Here is a 21,994-nt window from a genome sequence, read left to right as displayed (position 1 = left end):
TTTCACAAAATGAAGTTTTATTTTATGCTTTATACAAGAGGTAAATAAGAGGTTTATCTACAAACACAGTTAAAGCAATATTTCAAATTCAGGTAGCTTAGGGGAACAAGTGTGCTATTAGTTTGAACCAGCATGAAGTAAGTCTTTACACATATACATTGGGTATTCAGTGGGAACAGACAGGCTACCTCAATGATATATCCTGGTTTCCCTGTCACTGCATTCTACTTAAGACTTGTTACAAGCCTCATTTTGTACACTTTGCAGCATGTTGATTCAAGCTATAAATGTTTAGCAATAATTATCTGTTAAACCAATGTTTAAATTATAAATAGCACCCATACTGACACCAGTGCAACTTTCATTACAACCAATAAATGTATGCCACTGCTGTTAAATTCTGTTGATAACTATTAATAAGTGTGCTAAATTCTAGACTTGGGTACTACTACACAGTTACCTTTGGAGGGACTTGGTCAGTGTTAATGTTTGTGGTCAATTAATGCTGGCTTTTGGAATCAAAAATACCAGTTGCTAATTGGGAGGGGAGGAGGAGGAAGAAGAGAAAGACAAAATAACAATAGCACTACCCAGATGCTTTCACCGGAATACAATGCTCTACATTTAGCTGTTTATAAACAACAGTACTTGCCTCAATTACTGACAGCTGAGATAAAAGCTATATTTTTAACAATTATATTTTTAAGTTCATATAATTTGAAAATTGAATGAGATTTTTCCAAGTGGAATCTGTTTAATAGTCAGTTGCCAAGTTACTGTGAGAGGAAGAGTAGTGTACCTTGATATGACAAGGTCCACCAAGTCTAATGAGGATTTATTTTTAAACATCTAACTTTCTCTATATGAAAGTTGTGTTTAATGAAAAGCCTTAAAAACTTGTATTGGTGTCCCACTTTAATAAGAAATACTATTTTCTAGATCGCCTGAAGCCTTTATTTATGAATGGCAGATGTGTATGTTCCAGCAAGATAGAGAGCTGCCAGTGCTACACAACTGTTTCAAATTCTGCTGTAAATATTGCAAGTTTGAGGCAAATTCTGTAGGTGTTACATGATCCCTTATTTGGAGTGGGGCAGTGGTGGAAGGAAATACTTTGTAAAATTATGTTCATGGTAACTGAACAGGGTTAGTGTGTAAACTCTGACAGCGCCGTCTCAAAAGTTGCAAACGCAATTTGTGTGTATTAGGTTAGATAAACATAGTGATAAATGGCAGGAAACTAAATGGGAGAGGCAACCTCTGGTGTATATTGAAATTTTCGTCAGCTTATTCGGTATTTAACTAAATTCCAGTACTTATAGAAAATATGAATAGGTACATTATTGAAAATTTGTGATAAATTTGTCAATAGAAATCACAAAAGAATTAAAATAATTTCTTAATACATATTGTTCCTCAAAGTACATTTCAATTATACAAAAAAACCAAATAACCCCAGATGCTGGACATCAGAAACAGAAATTGTTGGAAAACCTCCAAGTCTGGCAGCATCTTTGGGGAGAAAACAGAGTTAATGTTTTAAGTCCAAATTCTGAAGAAGGGTTATTGAACCAGAAATGTTAGCTCTGCTTTCTCTCCTGATGGTGGCAGACCTGCTGAGTTTTTTTTCCCAGTAATGTCTGTTTCCCACCTATTGCAGATTAATCATGTATCTAGAGAGGTGGGAAAGAATCATTATTTTTATTGTTAAATTATTTCAGTTTGAAACAGTATCATGCAATCGTCCTCTGAAGACAGTGAACAACTTAGTAGTTCCAACTTATTTGGATTGCAACTAGTTTTGATGTAATTTTGGAGGGGAGTTTGTCAACAGAAATTTGACATGTTTGTGCAGGGATAATGATGTGGATAATCAATCAAACCTAAGCAAAATATTGAATCTGCAATCTGCTTGGTGGCATCAAGATGGGTAATTAAAGTGTCTCTTACTATTCAGCTTATAATTTGTCTACTTTTCATGTAATGGGGTGATTTTTAGCCAGGAAGTTAGTAGAAAATATCCAGGGATTAATGAAAATCTGAAGTCCAAGATTGACACGAGTCCTTTCAAACAGTTGAGATTAATGAGGTTAAATAATTACCAAGCATTTCATATTTTGCAAACTTAGCCTTCAAGTCAAGTGAGCAAGGTGTGAACTGAATAAGCAAAAACTTTGATCAGCTTCAATTCTGAACACCAAATGTGACAGGTAAGGATCAGTCCTGTCTTATATTCTAAGAATTGATATTTTATAGAAGTTTGTTCCTATGCTAATATTGCATCAATTTTAAAATGGCTATGGTAGTATTTTGGATGAGCGTTTCTGCAGTTTTATTTCTCCCAAATGAATGAAGAATGCACAATTGCTTTTTTTTCATCTGGATGACAGAACTTGGATTAATATAGTGGATTTGGGACTTAGCAGAAAACGATGTACACTTGTGCTGGAGACAAACCAGTCTGATGATCACAGGCTTGCAAGTACCTATACTTACCATTCCTTACAAATCTGGTAGATTGTCAGCTAATCAAATTGCAGTATATTATTGAGCACTTAATGTTACTAGATAAGTAAGCATTCTAGCAAGGTATCAGATTTAATGTAACAACTTTTGAATTCACCATGGACTTTCATAAAAAGGAATAATGTGATATTTTGTTAACATGAATCAGAGTTAACTATCATTAGGTAACTGGGCTCCATTACTTGTACAGTCTCCAATTTTTGTTTGGTGACTTCAAGTTTAAATTAAGAGTAGGTCTCAGGCATTACTGCTCATTTCCAGATGGGAGTGAATCAGGTTTCTTGAATTTTTCCATTTATTTAGCCATTCTTTTCATATTTAAATAAAATACAGCTCAGTTTAATTTTTCTTAATATCTAAGGAGGCAAAGTTACTCTCAAATGCATTTGAAGCACATCAGTGAAAGATATCGTTATGAAAGTTAACAACTGGCATAAGTTTACAAAAGTTGCAATGTGTACAATAGGAGAAGGGAGAAAGATGTCTATGGTGGGCTGCCTTTACATAATGCAGGTAGAGGAAGATTATAGGTCTGTCCTAAAAGTGTACATATGTATATTATTCCTTGTTGCACAATTTAAGTTCTGGCATGGAGGGCATAACAAATGAAAAATACTCAATACTGTATCTGGACATGGGGCTGGACTATTCTTTACAAAGGAATGCATATGTTGCTTAAATGTAACCAGATATTGTCATCAATTCAGTGCATATTCGCACAGGCTTAGAACAGGACAACAGTTGCACAGAGCTGCTGTAAAACCAGCAGCACAGATTTTGTACTTTAAAATCCAGATATCATGCAGTGGCATCAATTAAGATGGGGGGGAACCTTCCTTCCATATTATCCATCTTAAGTAAACTGATACGAAGCATTACTACTGGTACAAAGAGTATGATCAAAAGCAGTTCAAAGCCCTGTATGCTTTGTGAATATTAACCAAAGTTTCTTTTTCTCCTTTGCTTCTTCAAAGAGCTAATCATTTTAATCCATCATAAAAATAACCTATAACAAAACCCACAAAGTGCTTGGAAATTTTAATTGTTGCCAATTATTTATTGCTGGCTGTTACTGCTGAAAGTAAGGGGAAAGATATCACATGTTCCTATGCATTTTATCAAACTTTAATAGCATCAAAATACTGAAATACGTTCACGTATTTTTTGCACTATCACAGTAATGATGTAATTTAAGGCTTTTCTGGTAGCATTGTGCCATTTGTTGGACTTGTGTTCTCACCCACAACTATGATAGTTTTTTTAACCTATTGTTAATTTTCTGATTCCCAAAATTATCAACCTTCTGTACACAAAATTTCCGTTACCCATGATTTTATTGCAAGTTGTTTGAAAGTACACAGTAACGATCTGATTAAGTGGTCTATTGGGAGATTTGGATACACATATTAAAACATGTAACTGTTGCATCCAAAGTGGCTTTTGACAAAATTCAAAGAATGCTCCAGCTTTAGTGAATGCTCAACATTCAAATTTGTTAAGTCATATTACTAAAGTCAAACCAAGAACTCTAGTAATATTAACAATCTGCCAGTCCTGGCTAATTTGCTTTACCGTTTTAGAAGATTAAGGTACTGTACAACTTCAATTGCAAGGAGCCTGGATGATAACCAGGTTTACTTCTAAATAATCTTGAGTGAAAGTAAGAAGCACAAAACATTGGATTTTCTTCATCAGTGAAATCAGATTCAGACAATATCTATAGGATATGTCTTATGTAGACCTATGGAAGTTGCTGTACATTGTTGGTCTATCAGTCACAATTCTGTAGCTGAGTGCTCTGATTTAAAAAAAGCTGCCTTTTGTTTTACATTCAGGTTCTGCTCACTTAAGTGGCAGAGAAGGAAATTTAAAAAGTGAGAATGTTTAAAATATATTGCAAAGCTGCCAGGTAAACGTACTGACCATATGATAACTAACTAAACCAAATTGGGCTGGTAAGAAGGTAATATAATCGACCAAGTAAGCAGTTCCAAATTTGTTACAATTATATCCCAAATAACTGTCATTGAGTAGCACCAGAATTAAATTCTTATTTGTTTTAACTTTTTTAATGTGAAAAAATTGTAGAATTTCTCAATGTGAAATTCTTTTGGCTTCCTTTCATAGTTTTGAGTTCGGAACTCTATAGAAAACACTAGTGCAATTTGAAGTATTTCAGCAACATTGTGTTTGTAAATATTTATACAAGCTCAGTTAAAACTGTAACCTGTAACAATTCCTCCTATAGAGGCAAACAAATATACCAAGGATGACCAGATTTACTTGAAGTTTAGATCTTCTTCAGATAGACCACTTCCAATTATGTAAGCCACACCCCACAAAGAACCTATGCTTGGTTTCTGACCTGAAATGCTTCCTAATAGTGTGAAACTGAAGGGCTGTTTGAGTATATGCAAGTGCTTTCTTATCTACTGAAATAAAAAGTATTTAATTTTGAGAAATAGTACTCATTTCCCAAATTGTTCAATGGTCGATTTTAAACTCCTGTTTCTAGCACAGAATCTCACCCATCAAGAGCGCATATTGGCAAATCATGGGAGTAACTACCCATGAATTTTGGTCAAAAGTTTTAATGGGTGAAGCATTGTGCAACATAACTGCAATATCCTGGTAAGCACTTCAACTCTAGGAGCCTTAGAGTAGTGATTATTTTCCAGGGCAATGGCATTGCAAAAACAAAAGTCAAGCCACAACTCTTTAGAAAATAATCATTGGAATATTTTAGATGAAAAGACCTTTTTTTCATTTTTAAACTAAATTTAAATATTTGATTTACTGGATATTCAATGGGCAAAATTTAAATTCAAACACAGCGACCTTGGGGCCCAATAAAGCTTAGTGGTTTTTAAATCTCAGTTAAAGATAATGCACTGCTAAATATGCAGGCTATAGACCTGAATCTCTTCCTAATGCTCCTATAGTTGATACCAACATATTTTACCATAGCAACAATAGAACCTTTCACTTCTCTATAAAAACACCATTAAGTGTGCTGCAACGTGCACATATGCCAACAGCTTAAACAGATACAAAGTTTATAGGTTTCTATTCCTGCAAAGCTAATTTAATAACTTTATCGGTTTGCAGGCTTCAAGTTCCTGCTCCTGAAGGAGGTGGAGAGGTCAGGGTTATGCTTATAGTAATCAGGCCATTCTATTACAGAACCAAGGTTGGAGTGCAGTGCAGGAAAAAGATTAAGATTGAACTATTTTTAAGCTGCTCTTGAATACATGCAGGGACAACTAGATAAGAGACACTAACTTCATGACAACACAATGCACAACTTAGAAGGCACAACATTAGCACAAAAAAAACAAAAGAAGAAAACAGTCCTTAAGATGTAACTTCATAAAACTTGACATCAAAAAAGGGACTGAGAACACTTTTGTTTCATTCACACCAAATAAAATCAGCTATAAATTACCAATTTGGTAAAATGTTCTTTGATCTCTATTTGGGGTTTTTTTTCTATAGTAAACAGATTTTTAAACAATCTGATTGGTGAGGTCTCCACAAAGAGAACATCTTTTCCGGTTTTTATAATGGGAATGAAGACCTCCAAGTGCAGGTTAGAAAGAATATGTCAGGAAGTCAAACTTTCTGACATTGTTCAAATCACATCAGAACTCTGGGCTACACAACAAGATGCTCTTCAGCTTAAAAGTGCATTTTTTTATAAAAAAGGTTTGTATCTTCCAACTAAATTGACACTAATGGATTATCTGCGAATACACAAAGAAAGAATCTGAATAGTGGTCATGCTTTGTACCCACAATGCTATGCACTATGTGCTATTTCTTTCCTTGAAACAATGCAATGTAGGTCAGTACTGGGTGAGTGCCTTGTGCATAAAGCATTGTAGTACAAGTGCATGTCCTTAACCTATTGTTTTTCCACAAAAGTCCAAAGCTGAAGTAGCCAGTCATATTGTGATCCCTCAGATATATTTGCAGGTAGCTTCACCGTTGTCCTCTTTAAATTGACGAGGACAGCTTTATGCTGCAGCTGGAGTAGCCTTCATCACTACCAACACTTTGGAGGCTGCTGTGGTCATCAAGGTCGCTGATGCTGGAAGTGCTAATATCGTCCATGTCTCCATGGGAGAACTCTGTGCTCTCAACATCCACCTCAATCTCTTCTGGAAATAAGCAATGGCAAAACATTAGTACAGTCGCAGGTAATACTGTCAAATATGTATTATTTGAGATTTAAATTAGCAAACTAGACCCATACGTTTGCATTATAGAGTGATTTGAGAGGCTATGCTCATGATGCAGTGTTGGCTCAATAGAAACATAGTGAAAGTAAGATAGTGTAGTCCTAAACCCTGTGAACTCAATCTTCACTCTGTAATGCTCAATACCAAATGTTTATAAAACTACTCCTTATAAATAGAGACTAGTTCCTGTACAGATAGAATAGGAGACAGAGAGTCACATAGTTTGGAAACAACTTGTCCATGCTGATCGAATTTCCCAAACTAAACTAGTCCCACTTGTCTGCGTTTTGTCCATATCCCTCTAAAAACTTTTCCTATTCACAGACCTGTTCAAATTTCTTTTAAATGTTGTAACTGTTCAGTCGGTCCTGATACAACGCGATAGCTCTGTTCCAATGCAACCCCATGTTATAAGAAAATCGTACAATAGAAGCACCATTTAAACTAATAAAGCTGGCATAAGGTTATAGCCAATACAGATAATGAAAGTTTGCATTCTACAAATAATGGTCTAAATTCTTCAATCACTTTGTAGCCAATTTGCATTGAAGAAATGTGTGTCATAGCAGAACCGACTGTACCTGCATCTACCAGTTCCTTTGGCGGTTTATTCTACATATGAACCACCCTCCGTGAAAAAGGTGGCTTTCAGGTTCCTTTTAAATGTTTCTCCTCTCACCTTAAAAATATAACCCCTAGTTTTGAAATCTCTCATCCTCGGGAAAAGACTTTTGTTTTTCACTCTATCTACGTTGCTCGAGATTTTATCAACCTTGATAAAGGTCATCCCTAAAGCTCGTAGACTCCAGTGAGAAAAAGGCCCAGCCTGTCCTTATAACTCAAATGGTCCAGACCCGGCAACATCCTGGTAAATGTTTTTCTGCACCCTCTCCAATTTAATAATAAATTATTTCTATAGCAGCGCAACCAGAACTGTACACAGTACTCCAAAAATGGCCTCACCAATTTCCCGAACAATCTCAACATGACATCCCAACTCGTATATTCAATTGTGATAAATGCCTTAAACACTGTTCGAGGCCCCTATCATTAACTGGACAAGTTCCGCTCTTGGTTATTTTACCAAAATGCAATATCTTTCATTTATCCAAATTGAATGCCATGTGCTACTCTTCAAGCAAGTTGGCCCAATTGATCAAGATCCCTTTGTAATCTTAGATAACCTTCTTCACAGAAACCAGTACTCTTCCTAATGCATTCGATTTCAAATGATGTAGTTTATAGTCTTGAAAACTATTTACCGCCTTAGAGTTATTATTTCACCCATAAAACAGCCAAGAGGCATATAATTGTATGACAAGGTATAGCCTTTTGCTTACACTACAGGAAATATATCCTTTCTAATCCTTCATTATGAGCTTCAGCTCACTCATGTTGATCTTTTCATGCAATAGGTTAGGATCATGAGCAGACATTGTTATTATGAGCTTAAGAGGTGATAAAATGCATCACAATTATGTAGGAAATGAGTGTGGCCACAAAAGTTTATGAAAGACTACCTCGTTCTGAATCTGAACGATCAGAGAAGACAGTGGACCCTATGCTGTCCATTCGTATTCGTTCATTTTCTGGCAGACCCTGTAGCTGTTCCAGCCTCCTCTTTAAAAAACGGTGTTCCCTTTCCAGATGCTCAATCTGGTACAGTGACTTCCTATCCAGCTCTTCAAGTTTCTACAGATTAAAGACAAAACAATGAATTTGGTTTAACCGATCAAGCTAATCAAAGGACTGAATTGCCAGTTTAAACATCAGAATTCACAGCAGTAATTTTAGACAGGTCATTAATACATGTATATTGACATCCAACAGAGGGGAATCCCATCACTGATTAGGAGAAAGCTGTTTACAAAAAAAACATTTAATCAAATGCTTTAGAAATTGGAACTTGGTAATAGTTAACAGTTTTCTCATCTTTGATGACAGGAGCAAGGGAGTAACGTTCCATAATAACTTATTCATAGCATGATACAAATGACCATTATAATTGCAAAAGAGATTGAAAGATGTTAAGAATTTGTTAGCACCTGACATAGAAAAATGCAGTTATACAGTCTTGCTTTACCTTAATGTGTGCTTTGGCTTTGTTGAGTAAACCAAGAGTAGTGTGCCTGGTACACTCTGATCCCAGTGGTATAAGTTCCTTCAATCGCTCTAAACAGAGACGAAGGTGTGCTCGCCTGTTAACAGAAATACATCAACTTGTTAAATACTCAACTAAGAAAATGCTGACAGGAAATATTCACTGTCATTAAATATAAAATAACCTAGATAATATTTTACTTCAGCCTTTAAAATTAATTGTCCACCTAATAAAACAGAATGTCAATATTTTCTTTGTTGATATATCAGCAGCTTTGTTTCTTTGTGGAAGTTTCTTTGTACAAAGTAAGTCCACGTCAAATATTTCATTTCGAACTTAGTGAAACATAATGAATAACCTGCAAATTAATATTTATTATAGTTACAAATATTGTAATTCCTGAAATAAACTGCAGATTACTTTTCAGGCTCCAAGTTGGAAAGGTGCAAAGAACGCCATTAGGAATTAGGCTTTCTTACAATTTCACATTGGGCAAGTTAGTTTTCTTGGGTCCAGAAGAGATTCCCGAAAACATTGGCCACCACTGTGAATATCTGAAGTTCCACCATCTTGAGCTTGGGCCCACAGGGCCAAGTTGTTGTGAGATTGGCTTGTTGCAAAAAGGGGAGGTGAGGTTACAATGAGGCAAAAGGTGGGAGGAAACATCTAAGGGATGCAGGAGGAGGTCTGGAAAGGAAGTCACTGATGGAAATTCCACCCTCACAGTTTCTCAATTGAGGACCAAGAAGGGTGATCTGCTAGGCTTTACCTCATCCCTAAATTCCTGCATTGGCCCCAAAATTGTGGTTAGGCAAGAAATGAACCTTCAATAATTTGCTAGTAAAGGGCATCAATTTGTGAGTGGGCAGATAGGTCACCCTCAGCCTCATTGTCCCCTCCCCTGAAAAAGATGAGGAATTTCTTCAGCCAGTGGTTGGTGAACCTGTGGAACTCATTGCTGCAAAAGGCTGAGGAGGCCAAGTCATTTCATGTATTTAAGACAGACAGAAAGAGATCGGTTCTTGATTAGTAAGGGGATCAAGGATTACAGCGAGAAGGTAGGAGAATGCAGTTGAGAAACACATCAAATGGTGGAGCAGATTCGATGAGCCAAGTGGCCTAATTCTTCTCCTACATCTTATGATCTTTAATTTTTTTTTGTTTCTTCAAATTGGGCTTCACTCTGTCAAAATACTATATGAATCCTATTCCCAAACATTTTCCTACAGATTTCTGAAAGGTAATTTCAAACATGTAAAATGATTTTAAATCCAAAATACTTGGTTCAATTTTGTCTACTCTTTTTTTATATTTCTCAATTGATAAATCAAACTATTAGGATTTGTGTTCTATTTACATTGACTGGTCACTGTTCAGTTTATTGTGAGGTGCCAGAAACCACTCAATGTACTGAGATGTAATACGTAGTGACAACATTCAAATGTGCTTATGAATATTTAGCTGGTTGGGTAGGTAAGTAAAACTTATGCTACCGGAGACTCGAAAGATTCCGAAATGAAACTCAGTCTTTGCTGAACAGCAGACTCACTCCTTGATGGTAGTAGGGGAAATCCTTACAGGGGTGGAAATATAGTTTCTCACTAAGCAGGGATCATCATCTAGTAACCCTAAATGTAGACTATGAAGCTTGATTCATTCCCACAGAATGGACATAAAACTGCCAATGTTTCCTAACAATAATGTGATTTAATTATAGAAGGTACACTGTGTGCCTTGAATGAAAGTTAAACAACCTATTTTAATAGATTTATTAAAATAGGTGGCATTATAAATTCAATTTGTAAAGTTAGGTCAACATGGGATTCAGGGTAAGCTTGCCAAATAGATACATAATTGGCTTGATGGTAGGAGACAGAGACTGGTAGTGGATGGTTGATTTTTGGATTGGAGGTCTGTGACCAGTGGTGTTCTGCAGGGATTAGTCTGGGTGCTCTTTTGTTTGTCATTTATATAATTGATTTGGATGAGAATATAGAAGGCATGGTTAGTAAGTGCGGATGACTGCAAAATTGGTGGCACAGTAGACAGTGAAGATGACTAAGAGATTTACAAAGAGGTTTTGATCAAACAGATCAAAGGCTGAAAACTGGCAGATTGAGTTCAATCTGGCTAAATGGGAGGTATTGCATTTTGGTACAACAAACAACGGTAGGGCTTAGACAATTAATGGTAGGGCCTTGGTAGTGTGGGGTGCTTTGAAGTTTTGAACTTCTTTGAAGTTTGTCTCACATATAGACAGGCTGGTCAAAAAAATGTTTGACATGCTTGCATTCATTGCTCAGTCCTTTGAGTACAGGAGTTGAGAAGTCATGTTGAGGTTGTACAGGATATTGGTGAGGCCTCTTCTGGAATATTGTGTCCAGTTCAAAGCACCCAGTTATTGGAAGGATATTTTTAAGCTGGGAGAGTTCAGGAGAGATTTACCAGGATGTTGCTGGGTATGGAAGATTTGAGTTATAAAGAAAGGCTGGATATGCTGGACCTTTTTTCATTGGAGCATAGGAGGGTGAGAGGTGACCTTATACACATTAATAAAACATTGAGAGGTATAGATAGAGTGAATGTTAGTTGTCTTTTCCCTAGTTTGGGGATTTTAAAACTAGAGGGCCATTTTTATGGTGAGATGAGGGATTTAAAAAAGACATGAAGGGCAAATTTTTACAGAGTGATTCATGTGTGGAATGAAATTCCTGAGGAAATGATGGATGTTTAAGACATTTGGACAAGTGCATGAATAGGAAAGATAGGGCCAGGAGCAGGCAGATGGAACTAGATTAATTTGGGATTATGTTCTACATAGACTGATTGGACTGAAGGGTCTGTTACCACGCTGTACATTCAATTAATTAGTAATTTGTGGACTTAGTCTCAAAACTAATGATAATAAATAGCATAAAAATTGTTCTTCTTAATAACAACTGCCATTGACTGATGGCCTTGATTTTGCTGTTTCTTTTATTGAAATTTTGAAGCCAGAATGTACTTTAGATATGGATATTTAGCTGGCTGACAGATGTAGGGGTATAGTGGAGTACATCCTAGCAAGTTTCCACATTCACTTGTCCAAACCACCATAACATCAACAGCAGGAGGAAAATCGAAACCAGAGTGTCCATATTTGAATGATTTGACTTGTGCATCAATGCATGCTGGAGTGCAATAACACTGTGGTTAATTATTGGAGTAGTTACCCTAGACTATTGATCTAGTGACAATTTCAAATCCCAAAACAGGCAACTGGGGAATACAAATTTTGTAAATTAATAAATCTGCAATTAAAAGCTTATCTTGGTTACGGTGTCTATAAAAGTAAGAGGTTATCATCAAAAACCTACATGATTCACTAATGTCCTTTAGGGAGCAATATGTGCTATCCTTTACCTCATCTGTGTGACTTCAGACTTAGCAATGTGGCAGATTTTTAGACTATCTTCTAAGGTGACCTAGTTAGCCATTCAGTTGTAACAACTGTTAGAATTAACAAACAATTTGTATAAAACCCAAGAAACCATATGTAGCATTGCGTTAGACAAGGATTTGCCCAGTCAAGTGACCTAGATGATCCTAATTAATGCTTGGGGCTTGTAGCAAAATCATTACTGCTCTTCCACAGACTAGACAGGCCATAGGCTGAAAGTCATACACCAGCAATCATGCCTTACAACCAATACCTCAAACTTGCCCATCGCCATTCCAAGATTTTTAAAAACGTTCTTGGAAATATATTGCTGTTCCTTCTCTCTTTTTGGATCAATTCCTGGAACTCATTCCCCAAGGGCATTGTAGGTTAACCTATAGCATGGGGAACATTGGCATCAGTGTTGCCATTGAGAAGATGGTTGTGAGCTGCCTTACTGAAGTGCTGCAGTCTACATGCTGTACGTTGTCAGGCATGATCGCTGGTGTATGACTTTCAGGCTGTGGCTTGGCTAGTTTGTGGGAGAGCTTTCAGATTTTGCTACAAGCCATCTTAAGAGTAGGAATTCCAGGATTTTGACCCCAAAACAGTGATGGAATGACAATATATTTATAAGTCAGGATAGTGAGTGGCCTGGAAGGGAACTTGAGGGTGCAGGTGGTCCCATACATCTACTACTTTTGTCCTTCTGGATGGAATTCGTCATGCGGTTTGGAAAGTGCTGCTTAAGGATCTTTGGGGAATTTCTGCACAGCATTTTATAAATATTACACAGTACTGCCCGAGTGCTAGTGGTGGAGGAGTGGATGCTTGTGGATGTGGTGCCAATCAGACAGGCTACTCTGTTTTGGATGGTGTCAAGCTTTTTTTACTGTTATTGAAGCTGCACCCATCCAGCCAAGTGGGGACTATTCCATCACGCTCCTGACTTGTGCCTTGTAGGTGGTGGACAGACTTTGCGGAGTCAGGAGATGACTTACATACTGAAATATTACTAGCCTGAAATGTGCTCTCGTAGGCACTGTGTTTATTAGAATAGATTCCCTACAGTATGAAAACAGGCCATTTGGCCAAACAAGTCCACACCAACCCTCCAAAGAGTAACCCACCCAGACCCGTTCCCCTACCCCTGAATAATGCACCTAATACTATGGGCAATTTAGCACAGCCAATTCACCTGACTTGCACATCTTTGGATTGTGGGAGGAAACTGGAGCACCTGAAGGAAACCCACGCGGACATGGAGAGAATGTGCAAACTCCACACAGACAATCGCCCGAGGCGAGAATCGAACATGGGTCCCTGGCGCTGAGAGGCTAACCACATTGAGCAACTGTGCCGCCCATAAATGTGGCAAATCCAGCTGAATTCCTGGTCAAAGGTCATCCCAAGGATATTAATAGTGGGGGATTCAATGATGGTAACAGTACTGAATGTCAAGGGATGTTGGTTAAATGTTTCTTACAGGAAATGGTCATTGCCAAATGCGACTTGTACCATTTGTCAGCCCAAGCCTGGATATTGTCTAGAACTTGTTGCATTTGAACATGGACTGCTTCAGTCTGTGGGGAGATTGTGCAATCAATCATCAGCAAGCCTTATGATGGAAGATCATTGATAAAGCAGCTGAAGATGACTGGGCCAGGACAATACCCTGAGGATCTCCTGCAAAGATATCCTGGAGCTGAGTTGACAGACCTCAATAACTACAACCATCTTCCTATATGCTCGGAAAGCCTCCAATCAGTGGAGAGTTTGTTCCTGATACCCACTGAATCCAGCTTTGCTAAGCCTCGTTGATGCCACACTTGATCGAATGTGCCCATGATGTTAAGGGCTGTCACTCTCCCCTCCCCTCTGGAATCTAGTTCCTTTGTCCATGCTTGAAGCAAGGCTGTAATGAGGTCAACAGCTAAGTGGCCTTGATGGAGCCCAAACTGAACAGATTATTTGCTGACCGGGTGCCTTGATAGCACTGTTGATGGCACCTTCCATCACTTTATTGATGATCGACAGTAGTCTGATAGGTAGCAATTGGCCAGGTTGGGTTTTTCCTGCTTTTGTGTACAGGACATACCTGGGCCATTTTCACATTGTTGGGTAGATGCCAGTGCTGGAAGAGCTTGGCTAGGTCAGCAGCAAGTTCTGGAACACAAGTCTTTAATGCAATTGCCAGAATGTTGTCAGGGCCCATAGCTTTTGCAATATCCAGCCTCCGACTGTTTCTTATCATCATATGGAGTGAAACAAATTCACTGAAGACTGATATCTGTGATGCTGAGAACCACTGGAAGCTGCCGAGATGTATGTTCCACTTGGCACTTGCGGCTGAGGATTGCTGCGAATATATTAGCCTTTCTTTTTGCACTTGTTTTGCAGTCACAGTCATACAACAGTTCCTCAGGATCAAGGAGACTCCAGCTTGATAAGATCTGAGATGGATGGCAGAGTTTGTAGGTTGTGTCATGAATGGTTCGGCTGATGATGAGGTGTTTCAAGGTGATCTCTCGGATTTTCAACTTTGCCAATATGCTCCTGAAGTCTCTTGATGTGTTTGGCAACTTTCAAAGAAATCATCAACATTCTGGTCCATTTGGTCTCATCGCTCATGAGTTGGAGGAAATGTTTAATTTCTTATGGGATACTTGCGAATATCTCCAAAGCATTTATGCTGCCCTGCTGTGAATCAACAGTCATGATGGCATGAATTCAGCAGTTGCATTGAGTATCTTAATGAGATCTCCTGTCCAGCAGAGCTGGTTTTGAGCAATAAGAGCTTTGTTGGTGGGCTAGACGTTTGCCTTGGGAGAGGTTATTGCTATTGAATCACTTTCTTGTTACTGGCCAAAGACATTGATGATGGTCCAGCTCCAGAGCTTTGGGCTGATTCCTGTTGATTGTCCAGGCTTTTAAATCATAATGGAGCGATCACTGCTGCCCAGGAAAACAGGTCTCTGGTTTTGCACAAACCCTCTTCTCCATTTCCCTCACTGCATTACTCCATTTCATCACCAGGAAATCACTCACAGACATGGAATAATCTACTGAACAGATAGACAAGTGGTCCACGTTGGCACCAACGACATAGGTAGGAAGAGGGGTGAGAATGTTAGGCAGGCTTTCAGGGAGCTAGGTTGGAAGCTCAGAGCTAGAACGAACAGAGTTGTTGTCTCTGGTTTGTTACCCGTGCCACGTGATAGAGAGTCGAGGAATAGGGAGAGAGAACAGTTAAATGCGTGGAAACAGAGATGGTGCAGGAGGGAGGGATTCCGGATTCTGGACAACTGGGGTTCTTTCTGGGGAAGGTGGGACCTCTATAAACAGGATGGTCTACACCTGAACCTGAGGGGCACCAGTATCCTTGGGGGGAGGTTTGCTAGTGCTCTTTGGGAGGGTTTAAACTAACTCTGCAGGGGCATGGGAACCTGGACTGTAGCTTTAGGGTACAGGACCTTGAGTATAGGGAGGTTAGGAACATGGCATCGATCTCAAAGGAGGGTGCCTGTAAACAGGAAGGTGGCTTGAAGTGTGTATACTTCAATGCCAGAAGTATAAGAAATAAGGTAGGTGAACTTGCAGCGTGGGTTGGTACCTGGGACTTCGATATTGTGGCCATTACAGAGACGTGGGTAGAACAGGGACAGGAATGGCTGTTGCAGGTTCCAGGGTTTAAATGCTTTAGTAGGGTCAAAGATGAGGGTAAAAGAGGGGGAGTGTGGCATTGCTTGTCAAGGGTAGTATTACAGCGGTGGAAAGGACAATGGAGGAAGACTTGCCATCTGAGGTAGTTTGGGCTGAGGTTAGAAATAGGAAAGGTGAGGTCACCCTGTTAGGAGTTTTCTACAGGCCCCCTAATAGTCCGAGAGAAGTAGAGGAAAGTATTGCGAGGATGATTCAGGAGAAGAGTGAAAGTAGCAGGGTGGTTGTTCTGGGGGTCTTCAACTTCCCAGATATTGACTGGGAAAGCTATAGCTCGAGTTCGTTAGATGGGTCGGTGTTTGTCCAATGTGTGCAGGAGGGTTTCCTGACACAATATGTAGACAGGCCAACAAGAGGTGAGGCTATACTGGATTTGGTTCTAGGTAATGAACCAGGCCAGGTGTTAGACTTGGAGGTAGGTGAGCACTTCGGGGACAGTGACCACAACTCGGTGACTTTTACTCTCGTGATGGAGAGGGATAAGTGTGCACTGCAGGGCAAGAGTTATAGCTGGGGGCAGGGAAATTATGATGCGGTGAGGCATGACTTAGGATGCGTTGACTGGAAAAATAGGCTTCAAGGGAAGAACACAAATGATATGTGGAGATTGTTCAAGGAACAGCTAATGGGTGTCCTTGATAAGTATGTACCAGTCAGGCAGGGAGTTAAGGGTCTTGTGAGAGAGCCGTGGTTTAATAAGGAATTAGAATCCCTTGTGAAAGGGAAGAGGGCGGCCTATGTAAAGATGAGGCGTGAAGGTTCAGTTGGGGCGATTGAGAGTTATAAGGTAGCCAGGAAGGATCTAAAGAGAGAGCTAAGAGCAGCGAGAAGGGGACATGAAAAGTCCTTAGTTGGTAGGATTAGGGAAAACCCAAAGGCTTTCTATAGGTATGTCAGGAATAAAAGGATGACTAGGGTAGGTATCGGTCCAGTCAAGGATAGTAGTGGGAAGTTGTGCGTGGAGGCGGAGGAGATTGGAGAGACACTAAATCAATACTTTTCGTCAGTATTCACTCAGGAACAGGACACTGTTGCTGATGTGAATATTGAGTCACAAGTGATTAGAATGGATGGCCTTGAGGTATGTAGGGAAGAGGTCTGGGGAATACTGGAAAGGATGAAAATAGATAAGTCCCCTGGGCCTGATGGCATTTATCCTAGGATCCTCTGGGAAGCTAGGGAGGAGATAGCGGAGCCATTGGCCTTGATTTTTATGTCGTCGTTGTCCAAGGGAATAGTGCCAGAAGACTGGAGGATAGCGAATCTGGTCCCCTTGTTCAAGAAGGGGAGTAGGGATAGCCGTAGTAACTATAGGCCAGTGAGTCTCACTTCTGTTGTGGGCAAAGTCTTAAAGAGAATTGTAAGGGATAGGATTTATGAACATCTGGATAGGAATAATGTGATCAAGGATAGTCAGCATGGTTTTGTGAAGGGCAGGTCGTGCCTCACAAACCTTATTGAGTTCTTTGAGAAGGTGATCAAGGAAGTGGACGAGGGTAAAGCAGTAGATGTGGTGTATATGGATTTTAGCAAGGCGTTCAATAAGGTACCCCATAGCAGGCTAATGCAAAAACTATGGAGGTATGGCATTGAGGGTGCATTAGAGGTTTGGATTAGGAATTGGCTGGCTGGAAGGAGACAGAGGGTAGTAGTTGATGGTATAGGTTCATCTTGGAGTGCAGTTACTAGCGGTGTTCCACAAGGATCTGTTTTGGGACCACTGCTGATTGTCATTTTTATAAATGACCTAGAGGAGGGGCTTGAAGACTGGGTGAGCAAGTTTGTGGATGACACGAAAGTCGGTGGAGTTGTGGACAGTGAAGAAGGATGTGGCAGGTTACAGTGGGATATAGATAAGTTGCAGAGCTGGACAGAAAGGTGGCAAATGGAGTTCAATGTAGCTAAGTGTGAAGTAATTCACTTTGGTAGGAGTAACAAGAAGATGGATTACTGGGCTAATGGTAGGCCACTTGCTAGTGTGGATGAGCAGAGGGATCTTGGTGTCCATGTACACAGATCTCTGAAAGTTGCCACCCAGGTAAATAGTGCTGTGAAGGCGGCATATGGTGTACTTGGCTTTATTAGTAGAGGAATTGAGTTCCGGAATCCTGAGGTCATGTTGCAGTTGTATAAGACTCTGGTGCGGCCTCATCTGGGGTATTGTGTACAGTTTTGGTCGCCATACTATAGGAAGGATGTGAGGCATTGGAACGAGTGCAGAGGAGGTTTACCAGGATGTTGCCTGGCATGGTAGGAAGATCGTATGAGGAAAGGCTGAGGCACTTGGGGCTGTTCTCATTGGAGAAAAGAAGGTTTAGGGGAGATTTGATAGAGGTGTACAAGATGATTAGGGGTTTAGATAGGGTTGACAGTGAGAACCTTTTTCCGCTAATGGAGTCAGCTGTTACTAGGGGACACAGCTTTAAATTAAGGGGTGGTAGGTATAGGACAGATGTTAGGGGTAGATTCTTTACTCAGCGGGTTGTGAGTTCATGGAATGCCCTGCCAGTAGCAGTGGTGGACTCTCCCTCTTTATGGTCATTTAAGCGGGCATTGGATAAGCATATGGAGGTTATTGGGCTAGTGTAGGTTAGGTAGGCTTCGGTCGGCGCAACATCGAGAGCCGAAGGGCCTGTACTGCGCTGTATTTTTTTCTATGTTCTAAGTGTTTAATTTATGCCATCAATCCTAAGTTGTAATCACACCAACCTCAGTCACTGTGAGCTTCAGTATGCACATGATGCGTGTGTATCCTCATCATCTCTCGGCAAGTCCTATCCTGCTGTCAGCTAGGATGCACCTACCAGCACAGTGGTATACAGTCGAGAGAGGGTGGCTGTGGGAGTCCACATTGACTCCATGCTCAATAAAGTCTCATGGCATCAAATCAAGCATGGATAAGTAAACCACCTGTCAATTACCACCTAATGTCCTCCCTCTGTTTCCTTCATGTTGGACAACATTTTGACAAAGCAATGAAGGTAGCATAAGTAAAGGATGTGCTCTGGATGTCAACGTTGATTTCCATCAACAGCGGTTCAGCAGTGCTACTACTGATTAAGCTATCTAAATTCTGAAGGAGATATTTGACATACTAAACCTGCAGTAGACAAGCTGGAGGCTGAAAGAAGACAGCAAGCCAGGCAGCATCACGAGATGGAGAAGTCGACATTTTTGGTGTTACCCTTCTTCAGGACCAGGGGAAAGAGTGAAAGGGGAGCTGCAGATAAAGGGGGTGGTGGGGGCAGGGTGGTGAAGTGGGGATAGGTGAAGACAGGTAGAGGGTACAACCTGGTTGGCCAATGGGAGGAATGAATCTGGTGAGGGTCTGGGAATGGAGTCATGGAATAGGAAGGAAGGTTACTTGAAATTGGAGAATTCAATGTTGAGTTGTCCGGGGTGTAGGCTGCCCAGGCAGACGATGAGCTGTTCCTCCAATTTGTGGTTTGGTTCGTTATGGCAAAGGAGAAGGCCAAGGATGGTCATGTCAGAAAGGGAGTGGGAGGGGGAATTAAAATGGGCGGTGACTCGTAGGTCTGGTTGGCCCCTGCGGGCCTGGCTGAGATACTCTGTGAACCGTTCCCTAAGTTTATGTTCGGTCTCCCTGATGTAGAGAAGGCCACATTGGGAGCACCTAATGCAGCAAACTAGGTTGGAAGAGAGGCAGGTGAACCTCTGTCTCATGTGGAAGGACTATATGGGTCCTGGATGGAGGTGAGGGGAGTGATATACCAGCAGGTTTTGTATCTCTTCCAGTTGCGGGTGGTGAAGTGCAAACAAAGGACTGTCGAAAGTAACGGTCCTTGCGGAAGGCAGAGAAGGGTGGGAAGGGAAGATGTTCTTGGTGGTGGAGTCTAGTTGGGGTTAGTCGAAGTGTTTAAGGATGATATGTTGGATGCAGAGACTGGTGGGGTGGTTGGTGAGGACAAGTGGGACTCTATCTTTATTGTGTTTGGGGGGGGGGGTGGTTTTAGAGCAGTGGAACAGGGAATTGAGGTGGTGTGGAGGAGGGCTGTAACCTGCAGCAGGTAAACAGACAACTACTAAAATGGAAAAAAAAAACTTCTCATTCTCACCAACCTACCTGCTGTCAATACGTCTATGCATTACAGCATTACCACTGCACACTTCTTTTGGAGACCAAGAGCTCTCTGTTGTTTTGTACACCCTGATCACCAAGCTAAATTAATTGTTTCAGAATAAATCCAACAGCTCAAAACTGGGTCACTATATGGAGTTCCAAGTCATCAGTAGCAAGAAAATTATATTCCATCGCATCTTATAACCTCTTCTAACTTCAGTATTCAGCAAGGCTATGACCTTTATTCCTGAAAGTATACAAGAGTGTGACATGAGCAACATCAGTAATGGAATTCCATTCAACACGGTCGCCCACAAGTGCATGTTTAATGAGTGAGCAAGGATCACAGGCCAGGAAAATGAAATGGTTAGCCTCAAGATGGAGAGATCATTGATCAGCTAGGGAGACAATTGCAGTATCAGGTTAGGGATATTAGGATATTGTGGTTCAGAGATAAACCAGAATTAAATAATAATATTTGGGATTTTTGACTTGGTCTAATTTGTGTACATCTCCGTGAAACTTTGGCTACCACAGAGATGCACCCTTGACCCCAGTTCCACTTTTGATCCCATGATTACCTACACATTAAGCTGGTGCCCCTCCACTGAAGAGTCTCATTAAAACAGAGGTAAAAAACACTGCCTTCTGGGGTACAGCATTCCACTCTCTGGGTGAAGAAGTTTCTCCTCAACTCTGTTCTAAATGGCCTACCCCTTATTTTTAAACTGTGTCCTCTGGTTCGGGACTTATCCATCAGCAGAAACATGCTTCCTGCCTCCAGAGTGTCCAATCCTTTAATAATCTTATACGTCTCAATCAGATCCCCTCTCAGCTTCCTAAACTCAAGGATATATAAGCCCAGTCGCTCCAATCTTTCAACGTAAGATAGTCCCGCCATTCTGGGAATTGAACTCGTGAACCTACGCTGCACTCCCTCAATAGCCAGAATGTCTTTCCTCAAATTTGGAGACCAAAACTGCGCACAATATTCCTGGTGCGGTATCACTAGGGCCCTGTACAGCTGCAGAAGAACCTCTTTGCTTCTATATTCAATTCCTCTTGTTATGAAGGCCAGCATGCTATTAGCTTTCTTCACTGCCTCCTTGTGAACCTCAATCCCACCTGGTCTGGTAGCCTGTATCTCAGTATTATCCTTGACAACATTTTTTTCCAGTGTGAATACCGACGAAAAATATTGATTTCGCACTTCTATCTCCTCGGACTCCACACACAACTTCCCACTACTGTCCTTGATTAGCTCTAATTTTACTCTAGTCATTCTTTCATTCCTGAAATACCTATCGAAAGCTTTAGGGTTTTCCTTGATCCTATCTGCCAATGACTTCTCGTGTCCCTTCCAGGTTCTTCTTAGTTCTCTCTTTAGGTCTTTCTTGGCTAACTTGTAACTCTCAAGCGCCCTAACTGAGCATTCATGTCTCATCCTAACATCAGTCGTCTTCTTCCTCTTGACAAGAGATTCAACTTCCTTAGTAAACCTTTGGAAATAGGAGCAATTTGAGGTCATCTGGGAAGTAAACAATTGTCATAGGAAGATGGTCAGAGCTTGAATAAGGATATCTCAGGGTCATAAGACCAGGATTAGTGATGATTGGAATTGTGTTCACAACTCATTTTTTTTCCAGGCAACGTTTAACATCCAAAGAGGAATAAAAACAGTAAAAACCAAAAATACCTAACCAAGAATTGATGCTGGAAATTGCTTCCAGTTGCCTCCCACTTCAACATACCACATCCCAACCCAACACTGCTGTCTCAGACCTCCCACGAGACTCAGCACAAGATTGAAGAACAGCAACTCATTTTCCACTTGTGGACCCTGCAGACCTCAGGGCATAATATTGAGTTCAAAATACCTTCTTCCATGTCCTTTATCCGATCATACTC

The 21,994-nt window shown here is 40.3% G+C and overlaps 1 protein-coding gene across 2 annotated transcripts in view; it reads right to left on the bottom strand.

Moving 5' to 3' along the window:
* mxi1 (max interactor 1, dimerization protein) overlaps window positions 1-21,994 on the bottom strand; it is a 99,713-nt gene continuing 77,719 nt past the window's right edge. For both annotated transcript variants that reach the window (XM_060842275.1, XM_060842276.1), the window contains exons 4-6: window positions 8,850-8,964; window positions 8,287-8,458; window positions 1-6,685 (exon numbers count right to left, since the gene is read on the bottom strand). In XM_060842275.1, coding sequence (XP_060698258.1) covers window positions 6,522-6,685; window positions 8,287-8,458; window positions 8,850-8,964 — 451 coding nt within the window. In that variant the 3' untranslated portion in view covers window positions 1-6,521. The remainder of the gene's footprint in view (window positions 6,686-8,286; window positions 8,459-8,849; window positions 8,965-21,994) is intronic.

The sequence above is a fragment of the Hemiscyllium ocellatum genome, chromosome 22 (assembly GCF_020745735.1).
Source record: "Hemiscyllium ocellatum isolate sHemOce1 chromosome 22, sHemOce1.pat.X.cur, whole genome shotgun sequence".
NCBI classification, from domain to species: domain Eukaryota; kingdom Metazoa; phylum Chordata; class Chondrichthyes; order Orectolobiformes; family Hemiscylliidae; genus Hemiscyllium; species Hemiscyllium ocellatum.
Note: the sequence above shows the minus strand (reverse complement) of the source record. Positions and strands in the feature narration are given on the sequence as shown.